The following is an 18,957-nucleotide window of genomic DNA, read 5'->3' as shown; positions in this document are numbered from 1 at the left end:
TGTCTGCTGCTATGTGGCCTGGGGAGGAGGAAGAGTCAGGGCCAGCACCTCTCTTTCTTAGCCCCAGGCCGTAAGCCCTCTTGACTCTGACCCCACTGCCCAGCCTCAAGACTTACAAAGCGGAGTCCCTGGTAGCGCTGCAGGGGGAGCCCATCCACCAGGTAGCTGGGTTTGTAGGGACAATCGGGCAGGACGTGGCGGAGATGAGTCTTGGGGATCAGAGGCACTGAGGACAGTAATTGAAGAGGGATGAGGGTAGGGACAGGAATCTGGAACAGGTTGGCTTCAAGGCACAAAGCCTCTCGGCTGCGGGGGAGAAGGGGGGCAGGGGCTGCAGGCCTCTGCTCTGAACAGGCACTTTTTTGTAGTTCACTCATGGACAGCCACGAACAGAGCCCAAGTTCATCAGCTGAGGTTGCCAAACTAAGGCTGGCACCACTCTTCTGGGCCAGGTGCGTTCAAGGAGCCTTGGAGGCCAAGGATTCGGATGCAGTCCCTGGTTCATGGCATGGGATTGCTGTACAGGGCTAGCCTCAGGAAAGGTTCAGAAACATCCAAGAGGCCACTGAGTCTCATCCTAGCACAGGGCCAATAACTGAACTTCCTCCCAGTTGTTGTGAGGGTTGCAGGGGGGCTGGGGAGGTTTTCTCAGCTTTTAAAATGTAAACGCTCCCAAGAATTTATACTCCAACACCTTGGTGGGAACATACTTCTCTCATTGGATTAGAAGAGTTGGGATCCACTAGGAAACTATGATATATGTGATTGTGAAGGGACACGCAGGGGATTTCTGGGCTCTAGTTCTACTTCCTATCCTGGGAGGTGGTCACATAATGTTTAATGTGTAATGATTTGTGTAACTGTAAAATTGTGCATATATATTTTTGTACTTTCCTGTACGCATATTATATTTTACACTCCTAAGGGAAAACGAAGATTCTCTGACTTCGGGATACCGTGGTAGAGGTGACAAATCTGCAGAGTCTCCTCTGCTAATACCCAGGGGCCTGAGTGTGTGGTCCCCAGACCTGGTGAGAAGTGTGTGGTCAAGGTCTTACCTCGATAGAGGGTGTCCCGAGGGTCAGGCCGCAGCATGTCTGCAAGGGGTGGCTCCTCTCTGGGAAGAGAGTCTCGGGAGCCTGTGTGGCTGGCTGCTGTCTGAGGGATATGGCCCACATCATCCATCCTTAGGACTGTCTCATCTGGGCTCAGGGAGGAAAGAAGAGAGGCAGCTATGAGTCCTGAAATAAACCCAGAACCCAGACCACTGCCCGCCAGAGCCCAGGCTTCTGTATCCAACCCCCCCCCCCACACACTCCAGGGACAGTATGAAGTGTGTATGATCCCTCTCCCCTCTAGCCCTGCCCCCTCACAAGTTGGGGGTTTGGCTACTGATCTCCCCTAGACCCACTCTACCAGCCCCATGGCTACCACACACCAGAACTTTGTGTAAATTGGGAAAAGACACCACTTCCTCACAAGTGTTACTGCTCTCTGCCGGAAATCTGTCATTGTAAGTCTGCTTCATTTGTCTCACAAACATGTATAGAGAAATTACCAAATAACCAGCCAGGCACTGTTCTAAGCATCTTATAAATATCAAGTCATTTCACCTCCATAAGCACCATACGCCTTAGGTACTTATTTTTTCCTACTTTACAGGATAGGAATTTCGGCAACAAGAATCTAAGTTACTTGTCAAAGATCACAAAACTGGTTGGGGGCAAAGCTGAATCTGGACTCTCAGAATCAAGACTCTGAGAATCTTGGAATCTCAGCCTCCAGGTTATACCATGTCTCAGACAGACGAGCCAGCAAGGTAGACCACTGTAGGGCACTCCCTCACATTCTCTGCAGCCCTGTTCCTCCTCAATGCCCCCCGCCTGGACCCCCCCACACTCACCCCTATGCCCCTGACCAGTATTCTCCCAAGTGGGACAGGCCTCCTCCGTCTCCTAACCACCCCAGGCACTGGCTGCTCCCTGCCACCTGGATTCATGTCTTCAGCCCCACGTGGAGCTCTCCCTCTACACCCTGGGCCGGTTACCTCTGGCTCATCTTACTGGTTTCTTCCCTGAATTTTACTATGGGCCTCTTTCTTCTCATTTCACGTTGCATCTGCGGACTCCAGCTCTGCCTTCTTCCTCTTGTACCAACTCAGCAGCTCACGATCTGCCCCTTCTGCCTTGACCTCGTGGCCTCTGGCTTTGTTCACCATCAACATCCTCCCACCTGTGTGGCCCACGCCACACTGCCACTGTCCAGTGAACCCATATTTTCCTGGCCTTCTTGACTCTCACACACTTCCCACTGCCTTCCCAGTCTCCTCCCAGCATTCCTTGGCTTTCCCTTCCTCCCTTGGGGTTAGGGCCCTGCCTGCTCTTCCTATACCTGGGCCCACGTGGCCCAACATGCCTGGTGATTTCTCAGTGGGGCCTGCAAATGCATAGGAAGTCATAAGCAATACATAGTACAACTGAAGAGTTCATTTACTGCAGATCTGAAGCAGGTAGAAAGTTTCTTCATGGCTGGTCATGGCTTTGCAAAGAACCATGGGACCCTCAACTGTGAAACAGAAAACTGGCCTCACTCAGAGGTTTTTCATCTGGAGTGAGCCTCATGGTCTCCGGAGGCCACTGAAATTGTACACAAAATATTGTGTGTGCATGGAAAAGTGCATTTTTTCGGGGATGAGGTCTCAGCGAGCTTCCAAAGTGGTCACTAACCCTTGAGAGTTAAGGATCTCTGACTTAGGGTGCCTTTAAGTTCTGTTCCTTGTTCTGGACCCCCTTTCCACCTACGTTTCAAGCACCTTGAGCTTTAGCCTCCACCCCTCCTTTGACCAAATACCCCCCGCAGACTGAGCCCAGCCTGCTGGTACCTGCTCACCTCTGTCTCCGGGGGTGGGGGGGGGGCAGAGCCTACTCACTTGTGAAGAGGGAGAGAGAAGGGGAGTCAATAATGGTGAACTTGGCTCCAGGGTCATTCCGTCGCCACTGGAAGAGTGAGAGGAGAGAGGGTGGATGCGGGTTGGAGAGAGCTGGATTTATTTATTTATATTTTATTCATTGATTTGACAGAGAGAGATCACAAGTAGGCAGAGAGGCAGGCGGGGCGGGGGGAGAAGCAGGCTCCCTGCCGAGCAGAGAGCCCGATGTGGGGCTCGATCCCAGGACCCTGAGATCATGACCTGAGCCGAAGGCAGAGGCTTAACCCACTGAGCCACCCAGGTGCCCCGGAAAGAGCTGGATTTAGAAAAGGGTTCAAGGGACAAGGAGTGAGGAGTGGTTCTGAGCTGAGTTGGGGGGCAGGAAAGATGGAGCTCTCACCGCAACTTCCACATGATCTGTGCCCTCGTTGTTCTGTTTGTGCAGAACCTCAAAGTAGTACCTCTGGGAGGCCGCCAGGCTGGCAAGAGAGAGCAGACACAGAAGGCTACCTTCTCGGGTCCTGCAGTCACCCCAGTAACCCACTCTTCTGCCAGGCCACGCCAGCTCCCACCTTGCTCCTGCCACCCCCAGACCCCCTTGACCTTTTCTCTCTGCTCCCGGCATTCCAGGAGCTTTGGTTTTAATGCAGGCCTGGAGTCCCCACTCTACTTCTTACTCACAGCGTGACCTTAGTTTTCTCTTCTGTAAGGTGGCGGTAATAACAGTATACACTTCACAGAGAAATCAGGCCAATCAAAGGATATACAGATCTTCCTTAACTTACGACGGGCCTATGTTCTGATAGACTCATTGTAAACTGAGGATATTGTTAGTCGAGATGCATTTAATACACCTCCCGAACATGATCGCTTAGCCTGGCCCACCTTGAATGTGCTCAGAACACTTGGCATTAGCCCGCAGCTGGGCAAGACCATCTGACACAAATCCTAATTATAACGAAGTGCTGAACACCCCACATCAGTTACTGAATGAAAATGGAAAAACAGCATGGTGGTTTTCAGTATATCGGTTGTGGACCCCGTGCTCAATCAGTCACAGAGCTGGGAAGTGAGGCTCATGGCCACTGCCCGGCATCACAAGAGACTATTGTATCCCTTACCACGGGCTTGAAAAAAGCTCCAAATTCAAAATCTGAAGTACAGTTTCCACTGACTGCATATCACTTCCGCACCATTGTCAAGCTAAAACACCGTAAGCTGAACTATTACAAGTCTGGCCATCCGTAATAATAATGCTTACAGAGTTGTTACTATGTGCCAGGCACTGTTCTAAGTGCTTTATGCATACCAACTCACTTAATTCTTATTCATAGATGAGAACACTGAGGCACAGAAATCTTGGGTAATTTGCCCCAAAATCACGGGGTAGTAGGTGGTGGAGCTGGGATTTGGATGTCTGTGTCCACAGCGTCAGCTGCCAGGTGGAGTTACCTGTAAAGTGCTCACCACAGAGACTGGCTCACGGCAAGTGCTCTTCACAAGCTACACTGTCTTACCGCTACTGACATCAAGGCTACCACCATCAAGCCGACGCATGTTCTTGCCTGTATGTGCCGGCCACTAGGTGGCACTCTGAAGTTAGGCTAAGTTCCCCTTCCAGCACGTTAAAGCAATTCCAGCCACTACAGGCTGGGAAAGGTCTGGTCTCCCTCCAGTGTCCCAAGGGATCACAGCGGTGAGGACCTTTCTGCAGCACAGGCAGAGAGCCAGTGTACAGGCTGTACCCCTGCAGACATCTCCAGAGATGGAGCAAATGGGAAGGGCAAGGACTGGAAGAGACCTATTTTGTTTTCTGGTCCTGAGTGTCACTAAATAGCTGTGTGACCTTCACCCAGTCACACCCTCTCTGAGTCTCAGTTTTCCCATCTGTAAAATGGGGAAGGATGAGCCAGATGGTTTCTAAGTCAAAGACTTCATTTATCAGAACGCACGGGGTGCCCAGGCACACTGCACCTCTGGGATAAGAAAGGCTGGAGAGCAGGGAGGGTACGACTGGCTTCCCTGACTCTAATTTGGCCTCAGCACTTGAGGTACGTTGGTTTTTTTCTGTCGCTCACAAGAACATCATGAGACTCCCAACTCACCTCACTGGCTTAGAAATTTGGCTCCGAAATTTCCCAAACTCTCCAGGGGCGGTCCACTCTTTTCCAGTCTAGAGGTGCGGGAGAGCGAGAAGAGTCGGAAGGAGGAAGATGGACAAATATGAAGGAAGGGAGGTGGGTGCAGAGACAGGAAGGAATGGGGAGGAGACGTGGGAGCAAAGAAGAGCGAGATGAGAGAGAAAACAGGAGAGGTGAGGGGAGTGACAGGTGACCAGGGCAAGAAGCACTTGTGCCCTTCCTACTGAGGCCCCATAGCATGCATACTTGGGACCATGCTAAGGACACTGGAACCCAAAAAGAGGATGTGGCCCAGTTCCCGCCCAGAGATGAATCTTCCTGAGGTCTTTCTGTGGCCCCAGACTAACTCCTCACTCCTCCCCAGTTTACACTCTTTCTATCCTTTTGTAAAATGGGGCATGTTGAGAGGGAGGATGCTTCTTTTTTACACCTTTCCCTGGCTGTCACACCAGAGTGACTAAGGGTAATGAGGGTTTCCTGATGTGGGCAGGTGCCTCTACCATGTCCTAGCTCCCAGGCTGGGCGGACCCTACCTTGCCCACACTGGCCAGCAGCTGAAGGCCTGACACCTGGTCATCCCGGCTGAGCCAGAACTCAGCGTTGTCATCTGCAGCAATGGCAAACTGGATCTTTCCTGGGCAGTGGGGGAGAGAGTTTGCAGATGAGAGCAAGAAGGGCATTAGCATGCAGGGCTGAAGGCCTGTTTTATGTCTTAGCAATTACATTATCTTCAGGGGCCTTGGTGCTGTGACTTCCCTCTCTATAAAGTGGGGGGGGGGGTCCTCAACCTAGGAGACACCACGAAGATGGGGAAGACTCACAGGGAGAGACAAGGTAGTGCCAGACTCTGTAAATCAGGGTGTGAAGCGGGAGCTGGTGGGGGCACTGGATGAGACCTCACCATGACGAAATTTCCCCTCTCCCCAGTGATGGACCAACAGGGTCCAGGGAGCCTGGTGTGGACTTACTTCTTAGCTACAGGCTTATGTTCTCTGGGTATTGTAAAGAACCTGGAGCAGGAAGCAGGAGGATGGGACTTTGGGGCTGGCCTCACCATCGGTGAAGGGGTGCAGGTAGCCAAAGATGCGGAGGCCATAGTTGGTCCATTTTGGGGACACAGCCAGCTTCCTCACGGTGGTGCGAATCTATGCCAAGAAAGGGGAGGGAAACCATTACCCAGAAGAGGGAAGAAGAAACTGAAGAAAATGGTCCACTCAGGGCTGGTGAGAAGACCGGGGAGGGGGAGGGAGACAGAGGGACTGGGGCATGACTTGGTGAGTGGAGTGTAGGCAAGATTTCCACTCCCACTTGCTTCTTTGTCCATGTGACCTTGTACAGTGTACAACCAGCCCGACTGTATGTGGTGATTCTGGCTAACCTGTATTATGAGCCACAATGAGAGCCTAAAGCTGAAATGATGCAGAAGATGGCAGAGAACTCAAAGGAATCCTTGAGAAGGGAGCAATAGTAATAATCATAGGCAGAAGAAGAGAGGACCTAAGATATAAAAGAAAGAAAATGAACTAGAAAAGAAGCTAGGACAGATGAAGAATAGAGTAGACTGAGGGAGATGAGAGACAGGAGTGGGGCGAGAGACGGAAAAGAGGCGCGCCCAGCAAACACTCACATGGGGGTACAGTGGGAAGTGGAGGTTCCTCCTGAGCTGCTGAATGGAACTGCCACACCAGTCCTCAAACACATGCAGGTTGGCGCGGCCCCGGAACTGTGCGGGGCAGAGAAGCAAGCAGGTGAGTGTGGGCGCCCGGGAACCGGGCCGGCCCCATGGTGCCCCGCAGATGGAGGAGGCCGGGTGGAGAGGCGACGCCCAGGTCACTGCAGCCCCAGCCCCGGCGTTCCTCTCACCATGGAAGGTCCACTTCAGTCCCATCCCAGCCTCACACCCACAGCCTTTCTCCAACCTCATCCCCACCGCCCGGCCCTGAGGCCTGGGTGTTTTTCTGGCCATACTTTGTGTGTGCGCGCATACGCACGCGCACACGCACGCACGCACGCTGCTCTGGCTCTTTCCATTGCAGGAAGGGGGCTGGTGTAGATTCTCCAGGCAAGGGGGAGTAATAGCCTAAGAGAAAGGCAAAAATGAGAGAAAGAACTGGAAGGAGGGCCCGGCTGGGGTTTCAGCTAAGACTTGCTCTCCTCCCCTCCCCTTCTGCCTAATAGTAAGCTCCACAGCTGTCTGCTGGTGAAACCTTATCTACCCAGTAGTCTTCACGCTTCTGGCTTCTCTTGTGGGGAAGCAGCTGGGAAAGCGCTGCAGGAGGTCTTTGGGGGGCCCATCTGGCAGGACCGCCTCCGACTGCTCCCTTAGGAGCTAGAAGCCTCTCTCTCTTGCTCTCGCTCTGCTCCTGCCTCTCATGGCATTAACTACTCAGGTGCCTGGGACTTGGCCATGGGAAGGTCAGTAGCAAAGGATGTATGCACTCTCTTCCCTGGCTGTGTCATCTATCGGGCAGAGACCCAGCTTAGAGGCCAGCAGCAGAGGGCCCCCTTCACAAGACAGGGCCTTACAGCCAGCGCTGTGAGTGGGTGGGAGTGCTGGGAATTTGAGAGGGGAGGGGAAGCCTGGGGATCCTGTCCCAATTTATCCTGACAAAGAGTTTCAGATTACCCCATCTCAGCAATTTTCTCCTCCCCCTCCCCCAGAGCTTAATCTCCAGGTTGTGGGAGGTGGGGCCTCAATTACTCTATACAAACAGGCCCTGCCCTTCCCTCCCCACTGTGGGCCATCAGATATCAAAATCTGAGCTGCCCAGAGGAAAACAGAGGAGGGACACCCAGACTGGAAGCCCGGATAAAAGGAAGTGGCACAAGGTCTTTAGCAAGAGATCTGGAGGAACGGATGGTGGGGGGAGAAGTCTTGCACACCAAGGCCAAAGATCTGAGGTGCAGCCTCAGAGGAAACAGGACCCCACAGCTGGATCCAGAAAGAAGCAGGAGAGCCTGTCACTCCCTGTCCCTTCAGCAGCCTGGCACTTCCTGGGCACACTGGCCTGGTCAAAGCTGAGCATGTGGGGCCTTGGGAAGCAGCCATCACACTGGGGAATAGAAGTTGGGGGCTGGGATGGGTGGGAGAGAGAATGTGGGCTGGGTAGTTGGGGGGCGGGCTGAGGCTTTTTGGAAGGAAAGAATGGAGACATTGTGCTACTTCTGGGGAAATTCTTTAAGTCCAGTTTACAAGACTCAGTTGTCTCCTACAAATGTCCTCCTCTCAGCCCCTCCCTGGGAGACTTTCAGGGAAGTGTGCTCAGATCCACAGCAAACTGCGGAAGGAGGGCATGCCACCAGAGAAATCTGTTGTGTTCAGCCAGGCCAGAGGACACAGGGGGTTTGGGCCAGGGAAGGAGGAAGAAGCTGGGCTGGCTGCCTCCCACCTCCCACTCAGGGCCTTGCTTGCTATAGCAAGGGTAGCCTGGGATGCTCCAGGGAAGGGAAGGCAGGGAATGTGGGGGTGTAGGAAGAGGACTAGCCCTCTCCTCCGAGACCTAAGCCCTCACTCGGCATCATGGCGGCCCTCAGACCATGCTTCATCCACTCTCAGGCTGTAGGTGGGGGTCTCTGCAGGACCAGTGGCCACTGTCTTCCTCCCCAGGCCCAGACTGGCAACCCCCATCAGGATTTGCATCTCTCCAAGGTTTGGAGATTTTGTACGTGGCAGGGATGAGGGACTCTTAGCTCACTAGCACCACCCTTTGCCCGCTCCCTTCATGCTCCAGCCGGGGCTGAGACCCAGGGAAGGACACTGGTTGTTCCCATCACCAGGGTATGTCCACAGCCAGTGAAGGATTTGGAACTTTCAGTTGTAAGCAGTGGAGAAAATATTTGTTGGAACCCTCTCATTTTAGAGGTGAGATTATTGAGGACCAGACAGGTAAACTGACTCCCCCCAAACACACAGCAATTAACTCTAGGGAAGTGGGGAGGGTGTATGGGAATATGGATGCAGGAGGATAACGTCAGCCTGGTGGGTCCTCAGACGGGAATGTCCACTGTATTCCATTCCCACCACACTGCCTCTGCCAGGCCTCACTGGGCTTGCCAGACCTGCAGCAGAGCCTCCTCACTGGAAGGAACCTTCTCTGCCTCCACTGATTCTTCACACTGCCTGCAAGATTGTCTCTCTAAAGCGTAGACCTGATCATGTCACTCTGCGGCTTCAAACCTCAGACGACTCCCAAGAGGCTTCAGAACAAAACCTTACCCTGGCATGTGAGGTCTTTTTGACTGACCTATCTTCCCAGCCTCACCTCCTGCCACTCCCTGTCACACACCTGCATGGCACCCACACCCATCTCCTTGCCTTTGTCACGCTCCACCTCTTTACAAACACTAATTCCCAGTGGGAGGGCCTTTTCCTTTCTCCCCTACCTGCCAAACAGTGGCTCATCCTTCTCTGACTTCCTCACCAGAGTTAACAGCTTGCCTCCTCTGTGTTCCCAGAACATCTTAATTATTTGAACGAACACATGTTTGCGGAAGCTAAGCTCGGAACCGTATGTTCCTTCATTTATTTGATAAGCACCGAATGTCTGCTTTGGACCAGTTAAAGACGAAAAGAGATGTGGTCCTCCAAGGAGAGAGACGTGTTAACAATTGGTATCCCCTGTGCCAGGAGGTAATGCCGGGGAGTCGGGAGGCACCTGGCATGAAGGCAGGAGCAAGTCACCTCTGCCCCCAGGAGAGGCAGGAGCTGATCACAGAAAGTACACTTGAGGATGGATAAATAAAATGTGGTACGGCCATACAATGGAATAGTACTCAGCCAGAAAAAGAAATGAATTGCTGGTACAGGCAACCGCATGACAAGCATGGAAAACATCATGCTAAGTGAAAGAAACCAGACACAAATGGTCACATTGTCCATTTATATGAAATGTCCCAAACAGGCAACCTAGAGAGACGGAAAGCAGACTACTGGGTGCCCTGGCTGGCTCAGTTGGTAGGGCATGTGATTCCTGACCTCAGGGTCATGAGTTTAAGCCCCATGTTTGGCCTGGAGCCTACTTAAAAATAATAATAAAAAAGGCCAAAAAAAAAAAAAAGAGCATACCTTAAAAAGAAAAAAGGAAGTAGATTATTGCTTGTGTAGGGCTCGTGGGATGGGGTGGTGAGGGCTGATGGCTAATGGGTATGGAGTTTCTTTCTGTGGTAATGAAAATGCTCTAAATTAACGGTCATGGATGCATAACTCTAATGAATCTAGTAAAAGCTACTGAATTACACACCTTCAATGGATGACTTATATGGTATTTAATTTACATGCCAATAAAACTGTTACCAAAAAAAAAAGTAAGCCTGAGAAGATGATTCTGGGTCTCAGCCCTTTCCTTAAGAGACCCTAGCTCGTAAAAGCCAGCGTGGCATGACCCAGGGAAATGCTGACTTGTTTCGATCTTATTTTGGAGTCACCAAGTTTCTTTCTTGTAACTATTCTGGTTTTTCCAGATGGAATACCCTGGGCATCAGACAGTGTTTTGGTCAATGGACGTAAATAATAAATTGGCAATGAGGTCTGTAGTCATCAGTGGGGTTTGTGAACTAGAGTCAGGATTTGGGGTGCCATGAATTAAGTTTCTGAGGGCAGTTACCCCATGAAGCCCAGCCCCACAGCCATCCACTCTGGCAGTCTCTCTGACACAGCAAAGAGAATGCTTAGCTTTCCAGGTGACTTCTGGCCTCAGAGACCCTGCACTGCTGGCTAAAGACTGGGTCAGGGAGAAAAAGAAGAGACGGCTGTCAGCTTTCTTATCCTCTGTCCTTGCTCACCTTCAGAGCATAGCTGTGTCCTAGTGAGGCCACCTGGAGTAAGTGAACGAGTTAACCCCTCTCTGAGCCATTACCTGCAAAAGGGGGATAACAGTACCACCTGATGCTCCTTGACAGCTAGATGTTCAATAAATGACATTTATCATTAACCTGCTGAAATGGTCTGTCAAAAGGGCAGGAGACAGGTAAGGAGACGGAAAGGGAATGGAAAGGCTCCTGCGGTGGGGGCAGGGACCACCATGCAGCTCTGTGGGGCAGACGTTATTCAGCCTTTCCAAGGGGCCTTGTTTACTTTCTTGGGGAAATAAGATGATTGGATCAGTGATTCCCTAAAGATCCATGAAGTCTGTAATGAGGACTTCATAAGATACTTTTTTTTTTTTTTGGTAAAAGCTACTTTTTTAAATAATTTTTTTAGAAGAATGTATGCTTTTTTTTTTTAAGGTTTTATTTATTTACTTCACACAGAGAGAGATCACAAGTAGGCAGAGAGGCTGGCGGGGGCGGGGGGGAGCAGGCTCCCCACTGAGCAGAGAGCCCGATGCGGGGCTTGATCCCAGGACCCTGAGACCATGACCTGAGCCGAAGGCAGAGGCTTAACCCACTGAGCCACCCAGGCGCCCCCTGTATGCTTTTTTTAAAAGATTTTATTTATTTATTTGACAGAGAGCAGAGCGAGAGCAGAACACAAGCAGGGGAAGCAGGAGAGGGAGAAGCAGGCTTCCCGCCGAGCAGGGAGCCTGATTCCGGGCTCAATCCCAGGACTCTGGGATCACAACCTGAGCTGAAGGCAGATGATTAATGACAGAACCACCCAGATGCCCCAAAAGCTACTTGTTTAAAAAGGATTTTATTTATTTGAGAGAAAGCACAAGAGAGCATGGGCTGGGGGAGGAGCAAAGGGAACAGGAGAAGCAGGCTTTGCGATGAACAGGACCCTGGGATCGTGACCTGAGCCCTGAGCAGAAAGCAGATGCTTAACCAACTGAGCCACCCTAGTACCCTGGTAAAGCTACTTTTAATATAAAAAAAAAGTCAATAGAAATCAGTCATTTATCACCAAAAGGCCATACACACTTATTTAAAAATCAACTATTTCTTTAAAAAGTTCATCCTAAAAAAGAAAGTTAATCCTATTTTAATCACTGTTTACTATTCGTTCACTGTTTTAATTTCATATATATCTCTATCCTTGATTGGCCAAAAAAAAGTGGGGAAAATAATGATTAATAAATGCAGATGTTATACAGTCATAATCTTTTGAAATAATTGGGCTATTAAGAAAAATGATCTGGGGCACCTGGGTGGCTCAGTCAGTTGAACACTGGACTCTTAATTTTGGCTCAGGTCATGGTCTTGGGGTTGTGGGTTCAGGTCCTATGCCTTGCTCAGCACGTAGTCTGTTTGGGATTCTCTCTCTCTGCCCCTTCCCCCCCTGCCCTTGCTGTCTCTCTAAAATAAATAAAATCTTAAAAAAAAAAACAAAACAGAAAGGAAAATGATCCCAACTATCCTCAAAGAATTCAAGGCTAGATCGTCATTGGACCAATGGTCTTTAAGGTAACCTCTTTCAAAACACTCCAGGTGGGGTGGGGCATAATCACCTGATGACGTCACCTAGTACAGGTGTGCCAGTGTTGTCATCTGTCCTCTCTCGGGGCTTTAAACAGGGGCAGTTTCACAGCATGGATAACCTAACACCATATTTGGCACAATACTGCCTCCTCTTCTCCTGCCCCACAGCAAACAGGTAGATTGGAAATAAAATCACACAGGCTGAAGAGTTCAACCTGTGATAGGTAAGGATAAAGACTGGGCTGCCCAATACCACCCAGCCAAGAAAAGTAATACATGTCCACAGATTTTGGGACTAAAAGGCATTGGTTTATGGGCAGGATGTAAAATATGAAGCCCATAAACTTCTCACCTCCAAAGCTCCATGCTACTTACAGAGTCTCGGCATAAGCATTTATTCAAGGTAATCTGGAGATGTCAATTAACCGCTCTACCTCTCAGTTTATTTACTGAAAGAAAAAGAATCCTTCAGGTCCTATATAAGTGAAAGGTATCATAGCAACTCTTATTCACACGTTAAACCACTTCCTATAAAAGTTTTCTAAAGCAGCATTTCCTAGAGTATGTTCCTTAAAACACTAGTTTTATAGAATATTAAGAGATAGTTCATGGGATAAAAAGGCAGAAGACCTATAGCTTTGGTACCTGGGGAGCTAAACCAAGTTAAACAGCTTACTGCAGAACTTCTCAGAAACTTTCCTATGTGAATGTGTATTTCTAAGAACTGGATGTAATATAAAGGTGTTTAAGCCTTCTTTGACAACAGACTCCTTTCTTCCTGGAATGCCTTATGAGGCTTACTAGTCCAAGAAAGACAGTTCAGGAAGGCTATCTTTAAGAATGATGTAGATGTAAAAGTCACGTAGCTTTCCTGAGTCCTGTTTTTTCTCACTTATAAAATGAGAACAATGACAACTACCTTACAGGTCATAAAACTGATAAGGGATGAGATTTTTAAAACCAGCACACAACAGGCTTGGAGCAAATGCTCTCCTCTAAAGGAAGAAAATTGAATGAACCTGAAGCCCTTTTTATTTTTTCAAATTAGGTAAAAAAAATTTTTAGGGGGCATGGGCGGGGGAGTAGAGAGAGAGAGAGAGCGAGTGCCCACAAGTGGTGGGGGATGCGCAGGAGAAGATGGGCAGAGGGAGAGAGAGAAAATCTTAAGCAGGCTCCAACTCCAGTGCAGAGCCCAGCCTCGGTGATGGTGATCTGAGACCCTGAGATCATGACATGAGCCGAAATCAGGAGTCAGACACTGAAGTGAGTAGCCACCCAGGTGCCCCAGGTGAGAATTTTTAATAATAACCACCAGACCAAAATTGTCTACGGTCTCTGGAATTACCTGTGAAAACTGTATTTTGACTGTCTCCAAGAACAGGAACAGTAGAGAACCCCTTACCTCTGAGAGCCATGGGACAGGCTTATTCCACTTCAGGTAGCTGCTGTTACCACTCCCACCTCGCTCCAAGTCTTGGTCCTGGCAGAAGAGTGAAGAATGAACTTCATGGGAACATTAGGATTGGGGGCCCCTTGAAAGTGCCTGTGGGGAGGTAGAGGGCAGGGAGATACGGTCCCTGCCTCCAGGAAACTTATCAATATAAGGGACACTCCCATTTATTATTCACCTTGTATCCCTCGGAAAGACACCCCCTTACAGTTTCATCAATGCATACTCTCCTAGGGTTCTTTTACTTTCCTGAATTTTCTGTCTTCCCATATGGAAAAAAAAATTTTTTTCTTCCTTTTCTCTCGTGGTTTTGTTTTTCTTGGTTTTTTTTTTTTTTTTTTTTTTGAAAAATAACTTCTAATTTGATCAGTCTTCTGAGAACAGGGACTTGCCTCAGTCTTCCTCTACATCCCTCCAGGACTCTGCCCAGGTCTGTCACTCATTTGTCTAACAAGTGGAAGCTCCCTGGGACATGCCAGCCCCTCCCTACCCACCGTGTAGGTTCATGGGTTCAGTCTGGTTCTGGCCCAGCCTTGGAGATCCACGTCTGTTCTAGGCTCAGAGGCTCAATCTTAGGGTTCCAGACTGAATTAGACCACAATTTCCCTAATTCCCACCCAGAGATCCTCCTGCCTCCATAGGGACCACTGCCCACTGAAACACTATAGAAAAAATGCTCCATCGCAAATCTGTCCTCCAGCCATTTGCAACTATATATGATGTCTATCTCCTCATCTCTGACTCTTAGCAGTGAGCATCTGGGATCATCATTAAGGCACCAGTCTAGGCCTCAGGCCAGCAAGAGGCAGGATGTGTAGTTCTACCTTAAGCCCTCGGCTACTATTGGAGACGAAGGCCACATGCCTGGAGCAGTTCAATTCTGGGCCTCTTGAGCTGCTTGAGGAAGGCTTTGAGGAGGACAGGATGGACATCTCTACCACTCCAGCTAATGAGATCCTGTGATGTCGGAGTACAATTCCAGGAATTCTCTCCTTGACCTCTCTTACCACAGAAAAGTAGAGGAATGCCCTTAAGGCTATAAGGTCATGGACAGCTGAGGACTCATGCTAATACACTAGTAGGGAAAATGGGCTGGCCCTACCACATACCTGGTGGCCCAGCCTCGGGGGATGATAAAACTGGAGATTTGGATCCACAGCTGGAATGTTCCTGCTGGCCAGAGCCTTGGCCAGTTCTCTCCAACTGCCATATCCTACGGAAGGGAACAAACAGAGAAATAAGGTCAACAGAACATGAAGACCTCACAGGTCTGCAAGGTTTGGGGGGGAATAAAAGAGGTAAGCTCCTACCCTTCTGCCACTCCTCACACCTCTTCCGACGGTGGGCATGAAGTTGGGGGAGGGTCGAAAGATAGTTACAACTTGGCCAAGGTTAGTAGCCCAGAGGGAAAGGAAATGAGCTCCTAGCACATTAAAATTTGCTGTCTTCCATAATCAGAGAAGGAGCCAGGCCAGGTGAAAATGGGAGCACCATCCATCTGTCCATGGAGGGTGCCCAGTACTACAGGCTGACCCTTCTTCAACTGTCTTTTGAGGCCGATTTCTCCTGAAAGCCGCTGTGGGGAAATGGTCATTGAAGACAGTTGAACTAAGCTTGCTCCCTTTCCAGCTCCATCCCCTTCCTCCGAGCCCAGGGAGACAGCAGGATTGTCTTGCTGGCAGGGAAAGGGACATTGTTGGGGTGCTGGGAAAGAGTCACGAAGCAAAGCACTGTGCGGGTCAGAGCCCCCCACGCGTCAAGGGGACCACTTGGCCATGACTGTCAGACTTTGAACATGTGAAACCAAACCACTGCTGGCCAATGAACCCATATTACAGAGTTATCAGGAACTAGTAAAGGCTTTCAAGATCATCTGGTCCTCATTTCAGATGAGGAAAATGGGACCCCAGCCGGCCAAATGATTTCTTTGGGCTCACGTAACAAACAGTGATGAGGCTGAGACTGGCACCCAAGTGTCCAGATCCCCCACTGGGCTACTACTCTGTCTCCAACAGCTCCATCAACAGCTCCCAGTGTGGTGGGCACCGCACAGAAGAGGTTAGACTCATGCTCACGGACCGTTGGGAGCCAAGAGCTGGCCCAGAACAGAAGTGTTGAGAAACCCGATGTGAGCCCAGTCGAGACACAGACAACCAGCCAGAGGAAAAGAGCACAGTGTATGAACATGAGCCCTCAAGCAGGGGGACACCACCATTTCGTGTGAGTGTTTATGTAATTGACTCCAGGAGGGGGACTGTGGTGGGGAGGTCGGGGGATGCTTTTCTTCCGATCTGTTTGGTGGGGCCCTTTAAAGCTTACTTAGCATCTCACAGGAATTATCTCCTCTGAGCCTTATAAGGCTCTTGTGAGAGGGGCTCCTGGGTGGCTAAGTCGGTTAAGCGTCCGACTCTTGATTTCGGCTCAGGTCATGATCTCAGGGTCATGAGATCCAGCCCTGCATCAGGGTCCACGCTCAGCACATAGTCTGCTTGAGTCTGCTTCTCTCTCTCCCTCTCCTTCTGCTCCTCCCCTGCATGTGCTTGCGTGCATTTGTGCCCCCGCACCGTAAAATAAATAGATAGCTACATAAAGAGATAAGTGAATAAATGAATGAATGAATCTTATGAGATAACCCAGGTCTGATTACCTCCACTTTGCAGACGGGGAAAGAGCAGACAGACTTTAAAGTCACAGAGGGAGTTGTTTCGAAGCCAGGATCAGAACAGAGAGTCTCCCTGTCTCTTAAGCCAGCGTTTTCTCATTCCGCCTACATTTTTTCCTGTGGGCACTTTTTGGCACAAACTTTCAAGAGTCCCAGGGGCAGAGGCCTCAGCTGGGGATCTGTGCCTCTCTGGGTTTCTGCACAGACCTTAAACAGACCTTAAGGTCTGTGCAGACCTCTGCTCGTGTTATGTTTATGGGGACTTTTGCAGGTTTATCCCTCTGCCATCAAGGTCTCTCCTGTTTCCATGGCTGGCCAGCCAGCAGGCAGGGACAGGTCAGACTAGTTCAGGGCGGGGGGGATGTCCTGGGGAAGCAGGATTCTGGAGCCAGTGAAGTGCGGATATGGGAGGGAGGAAGAGAAAGCAAGCTCCCAGACCTACACCCTGCATTTCTGGATGAACTCAGGAGAGAGCAGTTTGTTCATCTGTTAATCCCAACTCAGACACATCTTATTTAAGAGCCCCCGCCCTTCCCAAATCCGAGAAGCGCTGGCTAGTGGTTGGGGAACTCAGGTGCTGGGTAATGAGTGAGTCACACGGTGGGGAGGGGTGGGCAGGCTCTGCCTTGCTTCTGCCTCTGAATGATCAGGTTATCTCTTCCTTGACTTTGCCCGAGGTCAATGAACGATCACTGGCATTTTCTGGGAATTGATGAAGACTCTGCTTTTTTTTTTTTTTTTTAATTTTATTTATTTGAGAGAGAGAGATCCCAAGTAGGCAGAAAAGCTGGCAGAGAAGAGGGGAAGGAGGAAGCAGGCCCCCTGCTGAGCAGAGAGCTCATGTGGGGTTCAATCCCGGGACCCTGGGATCATGACCTGAGCTGAAAGCAGAGGCTTAACCCACTGAGCCACCCAGGCGCCCTGCCCTTTTTTTTTTTTTTTTTTTTTTATTTATATGATGAAGACTCCTTGACCAAATTATAGACAGGCTCTTCTGAGCCCTCCTTCTGAGTAAGCCTTGTTCTTGGGCCCTGTGCTTGGCTGGTCCAGCCCCGTGCTGAGGAAGAATCCTATTAGGTCTTTCTAAGACGAATCTCCCCCACCTCTGATACGTGATCAATTCCTCATCTTCCCACCCTTGATATATAAGCCCTGGGCCAACCTCTGACAAGAATCCTGTTAAGCCAGTTCAGCAAGAATCCCCCCCACCCCAATGTCTCCTCTTGGTAATTTTCCATCTCCTGGCCCCCTCACTCTGCTTGCTAGCTATACCCCCAGCTATCTTTGCTGTATTCAGAACTGAGTTCAGTTCTCTCCTGAGATCTCTTTCCCATATCATGATAGTACTGAATAAAATCCATCTGTATCACCTTTAACTAGTGTCTGTCTCTATTTCTCTATAAAGGAAGGTAAGAGGTGGTTCTCTCCCTGAACAAGCACAAATCCACAGGTGGAGGGTTAGGAGGGGGGCAGATATCCATGAGGTTAAAGCCAACCGGGCGCTGCACCTGGTGACAGGTGTTGAGATGGCTTTGAGACACTTAGAGACTGGGGTAGTCAACAGCCCAGCCTTTAGTAAGTTTAGGAGTAGGAAACTCCCTGTGCAGACTTCAGAGTATAGGAGAAAGACAAGCAAGGCTTTAGAGTCAGATCTAATTGTCTATCTATCACTTTTAAATGGTGACTGCTTGAGCAAGTACTCTGATACACCGTAAGCACTCCTTCCTCAATGAGTTTGGGGTTCCAGACCTAGGAGTCAGATATGAGCTTAGGCCCCTTTATAACTTTGTAAACTGCAAATGGCCAGTAGTTCTGTTACTCTCTTCTTCCTTTGCTTACTGACCGGAAGAGAAAGTGAACTGTTGGCCAGCAGGGTCAGGGGTAAAAGAGCAATGGGTAACACACTCTCCTTGTCTGTTTCCCAGGTATTACTTTCCAGTCCTCTCTCTGTCCATCCACCCCTGCTGTGAACATTTACGGAATGCGTATCAGGCATGAGCGTGCTGGGCATCTGGTAATTCCTCTTCCCATTTCTCTGCCTCTGTTTAACCCTGTGAGCAGGTCCCCAGGCATTGCTCAGCCCCGGGGCGGGGGGGCGGGGGGAACGTGGTGCTAAAGAATGTGCTGATTTAACTACTGACACTTGTCACTCGCCCTCTGATAAGTGAATGCCTCCTGCTCCTGGCCAGACCTCTCCTCCCAGAGTGCCAGCTGCCAGGGCCTGTTTCTCCTGCAACAGGTGTCACATTTGTGCCGGGAGACAGACACCCCGATCTCAGGTGACAGATAAAGCACCACCATGGGCCTCACATTCTGCCCTCACAAAGCTGGGCTATCAAATTCACCATCAGCTGGAATTTCGCCAACGTCTCTCTTCTGTGCAATGTGAACTCTTCAAAGGCCTGAAGATGATCACGTC

The 18,957-nt window shown here is 50.0% G+C and overlaps 1 protein-coding gene across 2 annotated transcripts in view; it reads right to left on the bottom strand.

Annotated features, from left to right (window-relative positions):
- Positions 1 to 18,957, bottom strand: part of B4GALNT3 (beta-1,4-N-acetyl-galactosaminyltransferase 3) — a 90,384-nt gene that overhangs the window by 8,688 nt on the left and 62,739 nt on the right. The window contains exons 2-11 of one of the 2 annotated variants that reach the window (XM_032874920.1): positions 14,986 to 15,089; positions 13,829 to 13,906; positions 6,698 to 6,793; positions 6,125 to 6,215; positions 5,604 to 5,704; positions 5,035 to 5,102; positions 3,330 to 3,408; positions 2,930 to 2,996; positions 1,059 to 1,202; positions 117 to 226 (exon numbers count right to left, since the gene is read on the bottom strand). In XM_032874920.1, coding sequence (XP_032730811.1) covers positions 117 to 226; positions 1,059 to 1,202; positions 2,930 to 2,996; positions 3,330 to 3,408; positions 5,035 to 5,102; positions 5,604 to 5,704; positions 6,125 to 6,215; positions 6,698 to 6,793; positions 13,829 to 13,906; positions 14,986 to 15,089 — 938 coding nt within the window. Of the gene's footprint in view, positions 1 to 116; positions 227 to 1,058; positions 1,203 to 2,929; positions 2,997 to 3,329; positions 3,409 to 5,034; positions 5,103 to 5,603; positions 5,705 to 6,124; positions 6,216 to 6,697; positions 6,794 to 13,828; positions 13,907 to 14,985; positions 15,090 to 18,957 lie in introns of those variants that run through there. The other variant, XM_032874922.1, reaches the window with a different exon arrangement.

The sequence above is a fragment of the Lontra canadensis genome, unplaced genomic scaffold, assembly GCF_010015895.1.
Source record: "Lontra canadensis isolate GAN:19392208 unplaced genomic scaffold, GSC_riverotter_1.0 scaffold53, whole genome shotgun sequence".
Lineage (NCBI taxonomy): Eukaryota > Metazoa > Chordata > Mammalia > Carnivora > Mustelidae > Lontra > Lontra canadensis.
The sequence above is the reverse complement of the archived record's forward strand: the minus strand, read 5'-3'. Positions and strand labels throughout refer to the sequence as shown.